At 48.7% G+C, this 12,043-nt stretch overlaps 1 protein-coding gene across 1 annotated transcript in view; it reads left to right on the top strand.

Annotated features, from left to right (window-relative positions):
* The first annotated feature begins 10,382 nt into the window (after positions 1 to 10,382).
* Positions 10,383 to 12,043, top strand: part of GRAMD1A (GRAM domain containing 1A) — an 89,945-nt gene continuing 88,284 nt past the window's right edge. The window contains 1 exon segment of the mRNA XM_018568316.1: positions 10,383 to 10,718. Coding sequence (XP_018423818.1) covers positions 10,426 to 10,718 — 293 coding nt within the window. The 5' untranslated portion in view covers positions 10,383 to 10,425.

Raw genomic sequence — 12,043 nt, forward strand, 5'->3', positions numbered from 1 at the left:
TCTCCTCTCCTCTCCGAAAAAGTACAACTTCATTTGTCTTCACTTTTTAAAATAATAAAATCACCAGACGGGTCAAAAAACCCCAAAAAACTGTTAAAGGAGGCGAGTGATTTCCACTCCTCCTCATAGTTCGAGCCGAAGTGTGGCAATGAGACTGTCACAGGTCGGCTCAGTAGATCGGGAAGTAAGCGAACAGATACCGGCGTTCGCTCACTTCTCGATCCTGTCCCTGCAGAGAGCCGTGACTGTCACTCATGGCTCCTTGCAGGGATTCCCCCTCCCCGCTCCGATCCTCCAGCGCTGACTGGCGGAACGGACGGCGGAGGGGGTGGGTACAGCTGGCTCTGGCTCTAGATAGGCAGAGCCAGCTGTCACTCACGCAGCTGGGTGGATCTCGACAGTAATGTCGGGATCCGTCCCGGCTGCGGCGGTCTCAGTATACCGCGAGCTGTAGCTCCCTATATACTGAGCTTTGGGGCACGGGAGGAAGCTAGTATATGTCCTCCCGTGTGCCTAAGGAGAACTATAGGGAAAAACACTGACCCCATAGTTCTCCTTTAAATCCGTTCAGTGAAATAAAAAAAAACATGCAGTTATTTTGATTCCGGCTTCGTACCATTACCTGTAATCATCTTCTGTGTGCAGGAAGAAATATCATTCTTTATTGTACCTTCTAATAGGAGAACTCTTAAAGTGGAAGATGACCCTAGAATGGCTCTGTGGACATTAAACAGCCATAGGACACATGGGCCTCGAACAATGCAAGGCGCCATTAGGGTTGCCACCTGTCCAGGATTCACCCGGACAGTCCAGGTTTAGAATGCTGTGTCCGGGTTTCATGGCAGCAGAAACCCGGACACAAGATGTCAGGCAGACAGGGGCAACCAAAATTAAGATAGGGGCTACTGACCCCCCACTGAAAATAGTCTCAACTGTGATATTTACATAAGAATGGGTGGCACTATTTACATATGAATAAGCCGCGACTCATTCTCCCCCAAAAAATGTCCGTGCGTCACTAGAGTGTTCGGGTTTCGCTTGAAGAAAAGGTGGCAACCCTAGGCGCCATGTTTGACTTCTGTCCGGGCTCCTGTTGTCCTGCAGTCAGCATTGGAAATTGCCATTTAGCAGTGACATCGCTCGACTCATGATGTCACCCAGCCGTGTACCCCCTACCCCTCCGACACGGGCTACTAATGTATTTAACAGCATAAGGGCAGAAAGGAAGCATTCCCCAGTCAGATGTAGATAGCATGGGGACTGAGCAAAGCCATAGGGTCTACTTATAAACAACCCTCACCCTGTGAATATCTGTGGACGTTTGTTCTGTTTAATAATGGCCAAAATGAATGCTCTTAATATATTTTGTTTTTAGGTTAAATGTATTGTGATGTAATACTGCATTATGGCCACTAGATGGAGATGAGGAGCACAGGAAGTGTAATACTGCATTATGGCCACTAGATGAAGATGAGGAGCACAGGAAGTGTAATACTGCATTATGGCCACTAGATGGAGCTGAGGAGCATAGGAAGTGTAATACAGCATTATGGCCACTAGATGAAGATGAGGAGCACAGGAAATGTAATACAGCATTATGGCCACTAGATGAAGATGAGGAGCATAGGAAATGTAATACTGCATTATGACCACTAGATGGAGCTAAGGAGCATAGGAAATGTAATACTGCATTATGGCCACTAGATGAAGATGAGGAGCACAGGAAGTGTAATACTGCATGATGGCCACTAGATGGAGCTGAGGAGCACAGGAGATGTAATACTGCATGATGGCCACTAGATGGAGCTGAGGAGCACATGAGATGTAATACTGCATGATGGCCACTAGATGGAGCTGAGGAGCACCGGAGATGTAATACTGCATGATGGCCACTAGATGGAGCTGAGGAGCACAGGAAGTGTAATACTGCATTATATCCACTAGATGGAGCTAAGGAGCATAGGAAATGTAATACAGCATTATGGCCACTAGATGGAGCTGAGGAGCACAGGAAGTGTAATACTGCATTATGGCCACTAGATGAAGATGAGGAGCACAGGAAGTGTAATACTGCATTATGGCCACTAGATGGAGCTGAGGAGCATAGGAAATGTAACACACAATAACATGCATAGGATTTGATGCCGGCATGTGAGAGGTAACATTGTGATCAGTAAAGTGTTTTTGTTGCTCAGTAGTGATGTCAGTATTCGGGAAGAAACTGTGTTCTGTTTGAATGGCTTTCATACCATTAGAGGAGGGAGCTCGGTTGCAGTGAGGGATAACATGAAAACCTGCATCCCCAATCCAACCAGCACAGTGAATAGGTTACACTTGAAGACCCCGAATGATCTGTGTCTGAGGAGGGCGGCGGGTGAGGTCACACGGCGGCCGCTCTGTATAAGTGAATGATGTGCGGCTCTCAGGAAGACCCAGGGAGGGATTTCCGGACGGGATCGGCGGCTCGCTCTGATAAGTGTTTTATTTTAATGAAGAGCAATAAATATTCTCTGGCCGCGCCCGCCAGTAAAGTCTGAACAATGGCGACGGCGTCCTGGAACATCTCGTTTCTATAATTCAATCATGTCATCGCTTGGCTGTCCCATTCACCTGCATGAGAAATCGAAACGCGCCGGAGGGGATTATTCTATTGTATTACTTCAAGTGGATCCATCAACAACTTTATACAAGTCTCCATTAATGAATCCTTCGCCTGTCACCATCTACAGCAACAATGTCACTTTTCATCATTGAAAAGCCGTCCTTGAGCTCGGATCAGTGACTTTACCTAGGCTCGGATGATGTCATCAGTCTGCTGCAGGCACGAGGGAGCATTTCCTCAGTCTCCCCTCCCCCCAGTGATCAGTCTGCTACAGGCAGAGGAAGCATTTCCTCAATCTCCCCTCCCCCAGTGATCAGTCTGCTACAGGCAGAGGAAGCATTTCCTCAATCTCCCCTCCCCCAGTGATCAGTCTGCTACAGGCAGAGGAAGCATTTCCTCAATCTCCCCTCCCCCAGTGATCAGTCTGCTACAGGCAGAGGAAGCATTTCCTCAATCTCCCCTCCCCCAGTGATCAGTCTGCTACAGGCAGAGGAAGCATTTCCTCAATCTCCCCTCCCCCAGTGATCAGTCTGCTACAGGCAGAGGAAGCATTTCCTCAATCTCCCCTCCCCCAGTGATCAGTCTGCTACAGGCAGAGGAAGCATTTCCTCAATCTCCCCTCCCCCAGTGATCAGTCTGCTACAGGCAGAGGAAGCATTTCCTCAATCTCCCCTCCCCCAGTGATCAGTCTGCTACAGGCAGAGGAAGCATTTCCTCAATCTCCCCTCCCCCAGTGATCAGTCTGCTACAGGCAGAGGAAGCATTTCCTCAATCTCCCCTCCCCCAGTGATCAGTCTGCTGCAGGCAGGAGGACGCATTTCCTTAGCCTCCCCTCCCCCAGTAATCAGTCTGCTGCAGGCAAGAGAAAGCATTTCTTCAGTCTCCCCTCCCCCCAGTGATCAGTCTGCTGCAGGCAGTGGAAGCATTTCCTCATGCTCCTCAGCTCCATCTAGTGGCGGCCGTGATGTGCGAACGGCATTTGCCCAGCTTTACGCTGGGTGAAAGATTTACACATCGGCCCTTGATATAAAACGATATGGAAGTTACTTGTAGACGAGTTTGGAGTGAAGAGCCTCCGGGTTGCAATCAACGGTCACCGGTCAGCTTGAAGGGCCGTCCCGAAAGTATCACCAGAGACCGCCGAGGCCTTCTGCAAGCCACACACATTCTTCCAAGGTTCATTGTTACGTCGCCGGATCTTCTTCAGCCGGCTGTCCTAACATTTGGCAATCTTGTGGCTTTTAACCACAAAGGGTTTCCTGGTTTCAGTCAACCAAACGAAGCCTTGTAACCGCCTCCCATCCATTTCCACCCCCCACCCTCCCTTGTGAACATTTATTGGAAATTTGTTTTTAGGAACAATGGATGAAATAAAAAGAATAGTTCAGAAGGACCCTAAAGGGGCTTCCAGGCTGTGCTGGTTCTTCGCATTATCGGACTTCAGAGTGCAAAGTATAAAAAAAAGCTTTCAGGGGACTGAGGGAAAATAAAAATTTTTTTGCACAATTAATGTATAAATCTTCCAGCCAACGTAAAGCTGGGCGAATGCCGTTCACATGCCATTGCCGCCACTAGATGGAGCCAAGAAGCATAGGATTCCCTGTGCTCTCTGGCTCCATCTAGTGGCAGTAGTGGTGTGCGAACGTCATTGGCCCAGCTTTACGTTCGCTGGAAGATTTATACATCAGACTCAGATATAAAGTGATATAAAAGTAGGGATGCACCGATACAAGTATCGGTGCCAATGCCGAGTATTTGGGCGGGTACTTGCCCAAATGCTCCGATGCCTAGCCCGATACTTCTGGTATCAGGAAGCCGGGCGGTGAGGCGGCGAGTCACTACTTTTTATTTGCCTGAAAGCTGGCTCCATGCTCCCTTGTCACTTGTGAAGTCCCATTTAGGAAGCCAGGCGGCGTGTGATGACTCGCCACCCAGCCTCCCAATTAGTCGGGAAGCCGTCTCCATGCTCCCTCATCACCATGTGACGAGGGAGCATGGAGCCAGCTTTCAGGCAAATAAAAAGTAGTGACTCGCCGCCTCACCGCCCGGCTTCCTGATTGGCCAACTTCCCGACCATTTAGGAAGCTGGGCGGTGAGTCATTACACGCCGCCCGGCTTTTTAATTGGCCGGGAAGCCGGCTCCATGCTCCCTTGTCGCCAAGTGACGAGGGAGCGTGAAGCCATGAAACATTCTTGGCCAATCAGTAAGCCGGGTGCGAGTCGTTACCCACTACCTGGTTTCCTGATTGGCCTGGCAGCCAGCTCCATGCTCCCTGGTGACGAGGGAGCATGGAGACGGCTTCCCGGGCCAATCAGGAAACCGGGTGGCATGTAATGACTCGCCGCCCGGCTTCTTGATTGGCCATCTTCCCGACCATTTAGGAAGCTGGGCGGTGAGTCATTACCCGCCCCCTGGCTTCCTGAATGGCCTGGAAGCCAGCTCCCTGGTGACAAGATGGAGATGGCTTCCTGGCCAATCAGGAAGCCAGGTGGCATGTAATGACTTGCCGCCCGGCTTCCTGATACTAGAAGTTCCAGTATCGGGATAGGCGTCGGGAGCATTTGGGCGAGTACGAGTACTCTCCCAAATACTCGGCATCTGAACCGATACTAGTATCGGTAACGGTGCATCCCTGCTCTATTCATTATCGGACGTCAGAGAACATTACAAGGTAGAAAGCGTTCCGGAGACTGAGGGAAAAAGCGTTCATCGTTACACACTTGGCTATAAAATGACTCAACCGTCTGTAAGAAAGTATACGACCCGTTATTACTTGTTGGCCATATTGAATTTGGAGTGAAGAGCCTCCTGCCTGCATTTAAAGGTCACCAGTCAGCTTGAAGGACCATTGTGAAAGTGTAACCAGACGCAGCCGAGGTCCTCCGCCGCGCACGTCATTTCTCAGGAGTATTGTTAGGCAGCATTATTACACCACAGGATATAATCTTCCCCGCAGTGGGCAGTCTGAACATTCAGCAATTTTGTTGCTTTTGACCACAAAGGTTTCCCGGCTTGAGTTGAGGAGGCTTTTATTGTCCGACGTCCATCAATTGCCTCCCCATTTGTGAACGTTGATTCTCTGGAAACAATTGTGCTGAGATGTTGACGTATTTACGTAGCTCTCACATGTTGCATATTGTACATTCGCATCAGTCAAAGAGCTTGCAATCTAAGGCCACCCACACAAGCACCAGGGGAACATATAACTCCACGCAGATACTATCCTGACTGGGATTCAAACTCATAGACCCCAGCAGGGGCGTAACTAGAAATCACAGGGCCCCATAGCAACATTTTGCATGGGGCCCCTTTGATTTCTAGTTACGCCCCTTGCAGAGCCCAATTGAGATCCCACACGGCACACCATAGACTCTCTATGTTGGGCTCTGCAGGGTCACCCTCAGGTGGGCTGGTCGCACTCCTTACCTGTCCGCCTCCTCTTCCTCCACCGTCGGTGATGAGCCCCGCCTCCTCCGCCCTGTCGCCTAACTCAGCAGCGGCTGTGGAGAGGAACACGCCGCTGCACAGATCACTGTCAGTGATGTGAACGGCGGCACATTTCTCCTCACTGCCGCCAGTGACAGCCAGCAGCGTGAGATGACATAGCGACCAACGCGGCCCGCAGGGCATCATGAATGTCCTGGCGGGGCCCCCCTGTGCCCCGAACCCCATAGTGGCCGCCTGGGACGCTATGGTGATTGTTACGCCACTGGACCCCAGTGCTGCAAGGCAGGGGTGCTAACCACTTAGCCGTTGTGCCACCTACAGCAAAGCAAACAAAATTGCTTTAGGCTTTGTTGAGATTGGTGGCAGGCTCCATGGTGGCCACTCTGTTTTGTCCAATGAAGGAACCAGTGAATGGTTCCGAAACGCTGAATGGGATGCCATGTTTGTCTGACATAAAGACGGAACAATAAATTGGACCTCTAGTGACTAAATCCAACATATCAAACTCCACGGTGGATCACTTTCATAGAGCAGTGGCTGTCCAGCATTCAAGAGGTGATACTGGTTTGGGGGACGCACTGGAGTCCCAGCGTGCATTTTTGGTTGCTGGGCCTCCAGTGCGTCCCTGCACCGTATCAGGAGGAGTGGGCTACCTCCAGGTACACCTGCATGTAATTTATCAACTCCATTAATATGCTCACACTTGGAGACTCGGATACATAGAGTTAGGACCACACTTTGCAGAGGTGCCTTGGCGCGGCAGTGCGGCTTCTACATATTTTTGGCCAAAAGTTTGTGCAACTAAAACCTCTGATTTTAACGCATACTGTTGACAGGGCTACTTGTTTGGTTGCAGGCTGGCTGGCAGGTTGAGGCTGGGGAATTTTTGTGTTTTGTATTGTGATACTGCTGTCCCATTGGATCCCATTGAACTACACTTGGCATGTGGTTGTGGTCACCTTTCTGTGCACGTTCGGACATGCTGTATATGTTTTTCAGGCAAGCATTGTGGACGCGGCAATGTATGCAGCACTGTGCGGCCACAATGCTAACATTGCAGCGGATGACCGAGGAGCAGTAAAACCGCAGACCAACAACCCAATTTGACCGCCCCTCAGCGGCCCGTCTAAACAAGGCCTGACATCGACCCTACACAGTAGTTTCCAGGCTACTTCCAATCAGATTTCGATCTTAGAAATAACCAATCAGGTCTTAGAAACCTCCACCAACGCTTCCGTTTAATTCATTGTCTTGATGGAAACGGTTGACCGGAAAGGTGGCACCCAGGGCCGAATTTACTCTCTCTGCTGCCCCAAGGACAGGTTCCTCAATCCGCCCCCCTGAATGCAGGCTGCACACAAGTGATCTCAGCGGCAGGTTCCCCGCTCTACATTTAGCCCTGCTTCCCCAAAGCAGGACTAAATCTAGAAAACAACTACCTGCCCGGCACCCGGAACTGCATGTCCCTGGCCGTCAGGAGATGGGAATTCCACACCCCTGCTGCCTCTCTACTACCTGCTGCCCCGAGGCCGGGCCTTGGTTGGCCTTGTGGCAAATCCGGCCCTGATGGCACTCATTCCTTCGTTTGTTTCTGCAATGGATAGTGTGGTTGGTAAGTGGTTGGAATTGACTGAAAATTGCCTTGGCTGCAAATTTTCGTGGTGGTGGTGGGTGGCATTGATGCGGTTGGTCATCTTTGCAAGCGATAGCTGGTTAACTATGGTTGAAATTGACTGGAAATTGCCTTTTGTGGCCCCACACCTAGCAAAAGTCAGATCATTTCAACCAGCTTTAGATTGCTAATGCCATCACACGTCATTGGATGAATAGAGGTAACTTACCGTTAACAAATTCATTCCATTCGATAAAAATTTTTTTTTTTTACGGACTGAAATCATTTTTCTAGTTTAAAAGAATAATTGCAACTGAATAGAAATCAATTAAAAAAAAACAGGAAGCGAGCAATCTGATAGGAATAGATCAGATTTTCCACTAAATTCAATCAGGATTTCTCCAAATCAATTACTCGGCGTCCAATCATAAATGGTGGATTAATAATCTGATACTTTTTCATCAGATGGCTACATGTATGATCAGCATTCATGTAAACTGATTGCCTCCACCTCAAAACTCCACTTTGGCCTACAAGACTCTGCTCTCTCATGGTTCTCCTCCTACTTATCTATGCACTCCTTTAGTGTCACCTACAAATCTACCTCCTGCCCTCCTCTTCCTCTTCCTGTAGGGGTCCCCCAAGGCTCTGTCCTTGGACCCCTCCTCTTCTCCATCTACACCTCCTCTCTTGGTCAGCTAATAACCTCACATGGCTTCCAATACCATCTCTATGCCGATGACACTCAAATGTATCTTTCCACTCCACAACTCCCCCCCTCAGTGTCCTCCATCCCCCTCCCCCCTCAGTGTCCTCTCGTGTCACTAATCTACTAACTGACATATCCGTCTGGATGTCACAACACTTCTTAAAACTCAACCTTTCAAAAACTGAGCTCTTTATATTTCCTCCAGCCCGTGCACCTTCCCCCAACTTTTCAGTTGAGATTGATAACACAACTATCCAGCCCTCCCCCCATGCCAAGGTCCTAGGTGTCATCCTTGACTCGGACCTCACCTTTCTTCCCCACATCCAATCACTATCCAAATCCTGCCACCTTCACCTTCCTAACATCTCCAAAATATGCCCCTTCCTCACCAATGACACCGCAAAACTACTCATCCACTTGCTTGTTGTATCTCATCTCGACTATTGCAACTCCCTCCTCATTGGCCGACCTCTACACAGGCTCCTCCCGCCTTCAGTCTATCATGAATGCAGCTGCTAGACTCATCCACCTAACCAACCACTCAGTGTCTGCAACCTCCCTCTGCCGATCCCTGCACTGGCTTCCAATAGCCCAAAGGATAAAATGCAAACTATTAACAACCGTGTACAAAGCCATCCACAACTCTGCCCCCGGCTATATCTCCAACCTGGTCTCAAAGTATCACCCTAACCGCCCCCTCCGCTCTTCAAAAGACCTCCTGCTTTCCAGCTCCGTCATCAACTCCTCCCATGCTCGCCTCCAGGACTTCACTAGAGTCTCTCCCATCCTATGGAACTCTCTACCCCAACCTGTCCATCTATCTCCCACACTGACTGCCTTTAGGCGATCCCTTAAGACTCATCTCTTCAGGGAAGCCTATCCCACCTCAACCTAACCACTGTACTATCACTTTCTCAAACAATCATCCCCACACAGCTACCTCCTCATGTATCACTTGCCCCTCCCTTTTAGATTGTAAGCCCTCAGGGGCGGGGCCCTCATTACCATCTTGTCTTGAATTGTATTGTGATTGTAATGTCTTCCTTATATTGTAAAGCGCTGCGCAAACTGTTGGCTCTATATAAATCCTGTATAATAGTAATAATAATAATAATGTATTAATTTCAACTCCACCTCATTTCAAAATAATATCTTGTTTTGGTATTTTTTTTTTCTTTATTAGAATTGAGTTTTATTTCTCAACAAACTTTGTCTCTTTCAGGAGATACATCAGAACGTCTTCCCTGGTCGGTATGATAGAGAAGTGATGGGGTCTGTGGAAGGAGACTAAAAGGTTGGACGTACTGATTTAAAGCAAAGGTGACAGCCAGCTCGGTCTACCAGCCATGGGACCGGAGAACGGGCTTTTCTGTTGACAAAAAGAGTCAAAAAATTGAGGAATCCCTTCTATTGGGAATTGTACGCCGCTGGCTTAAGAGAACGCGGGCCTCGAAAAACGTGGCCTGCAAGGACAATAATCTACCATTAACCTCTGAATCCCTCTCTCTTGTGTACCGCCAAGTGCCTCAACCGTAGAGATGTCTTTGCACTTACGATAATGAAGACAGTGGAACATAATTGTCTCTGAAAGCATCAGACTGATTACAGGTCTTCAATCCCATGATTGTGCGTCTACGGATTTTGTTTCTAGGTACCAACCACGGAGGGTTTTTTAAGGCAGCCAGGAAAGCTGGTAATTTCGTAACCGTCATTGGAGATTGACGCTGTTTTGGTGGACAGGATACCACAAACTGGAAGCCATCTTTTATTTTTTTGGATCGTCTTTTTTTTATTGGACATGAAAAACCTTTAGCCATATAGAAGTGTTCAACTCAGATTTAAGTGTAATTTCATCTTGAGGGAACATTTTAATACGAGGTTATATTGCCGGACGAAAACCCTAACAGGCATCTTGACTGCTATAAGATAAGAAAGAGTCAGCCTGGTAAGAGTTCAAGGCGGGCCACAGGGTTACAGTTCTGAACTGACCTTGGAAATCATTTCTGTGGCCTTCGTTCGTGGACATGCTAAGCTTTTGAGTAACCCCAGTAGCCATGGAGACCTTCAGGCAGTTGAAGCCTCCAGAGTTGTGGTCATGTTCCTCGACTCCGAGTGCCAGGCGGCGCCGCCTGAAGCTCAAGAAAGGTCAGAGGTCGCCAGACTCAGGTGGCAAGAGCGAGACCGAAGCCACGGGGGTCAGGGGGAAGTCTCTGAAGCCTCCGCTTATCGAGATTACGCCGTCTAGCGAGGACGAGGCCTGGTCCAACTGCTCTACGCCAAGCGCTTCACCAAAGAGGCGTCGGAATCTGTTCAGGAAGTGGCTGAAGAGGAAAGACGGCAAAGGGTGGTAAGTGGAGTAGTTGGTTATGAAAAATGATCAATATGTGTTTTTTGGCTGGACATCCTGGTCCATAAACCCACGAAAACCAGGTTTCTCCTTTCGTTCTCCCATACTTGAAGGATAAAAGAGAGTACGTGATGGTTGCTCTGGGCCTTCATGAGGTCCAGTGTTGGTGGCCTGTTCTGGAGCTCAGCTACTATACAGTACGTAGCTTAGAGAGACCTTATTTTAGGGTCTCTTTAAGAGACTATTTAAAATGATTATTTGAAGTGTTTTCTTTTCCATAAATTATTTATTATTCACTTTCAATGTGCTAGATAATTACACCACTCTGTGAGTCAAATCCCTAGCACAGGTCCTTGCAAGTCATAGCCCTCTTCTTTCCTGGTAGTGCCTAATTACTGTTTGCACTGGCCCAGCTCCTTTGACCCCCCACCTCCCTACATAACCTTTTATACAGGTGCTGGGGGTGGAGTTGAGGGGGGATACTTTAGAGTGTCACTTGAGAGACAGATCTGAGTGAGTTGGCTGGAGCTGCTGACCACCAGTCCAAGATGGCGGTGTCAAATAACAGTCTTTGGACTTTTGGAGGTCTACTTATGAGTAGCTTTTTCGAGTATATAATATGCATAAATTACTCTAAATGCTTATGTCTTATAGGAATTTTTGGTTGAAATGAATAGTCTGGTGACAAGATATGTTATAGCGCAGGCCAAGAGTCACTCCACATGGTCGGCATTTTCTATCTGCTCACCATGTAGTGAGCTATTAAAGAGGTCCTTTAGTCCTGTTACTAGTTCCCCTATGGGAGTCCATACTCCAGCCAAGAAAGAGATTCCTTGTCTCTTGTGACATCATATGAGCCTTCCATAAAAAGGAGGAATGTACTTCATGGCAAGGGTATTGACATCAAACAGAGCAGATAAGGGCCACCCATGATCCACTGCAACCGTTGCCAGTAGACAAGTGACCTTTCCTATGTGGTCCTACTGGCCTGAGGGTCATAGGAAAGTAGGGTTGCCACCTTTTCTTCCAGCAAAACCCGAACACTCTACTGATGCATGCAGGCCTGGATTTCCCACAAGGCCAACCAAGGCCCGGCCTCGGGGCAGCAGGGGTGTGCAATTCCTATCTCCTGACACCCAGGACATGCAGTTCCAGGCATCGTGCAGGTAGTTATTTTCTACATTTAGCCCTACTTTGGGCAAGCAGAGCTAAATGTACATCGGAGAAGCCGCCGCTTGTCTTGTACAAGTGATCCCAACGATGTCATGGAGATCACTTGTATGCAGCCTACAGGTCTGCCATTCTCCATTGGGGGGGGGGGGGGG

The sequence above is a fragment of the Nanorana parkeri genome, unplaced genomic scaffold, assembly GCF_000935625.1.
Source record: "Nanorana parkeri isolate BGI_ZX_2015 unplaced genomic scaffold, ASM93562v1 scaffold1170, whole genome shotgun sequence".
Taxonomy (NCBI): Eukaryota; Metazoa; Chordata; class Amphibia; order Anura; family Dicroglossidae; genus Nanorana; species Nanorana parkeri.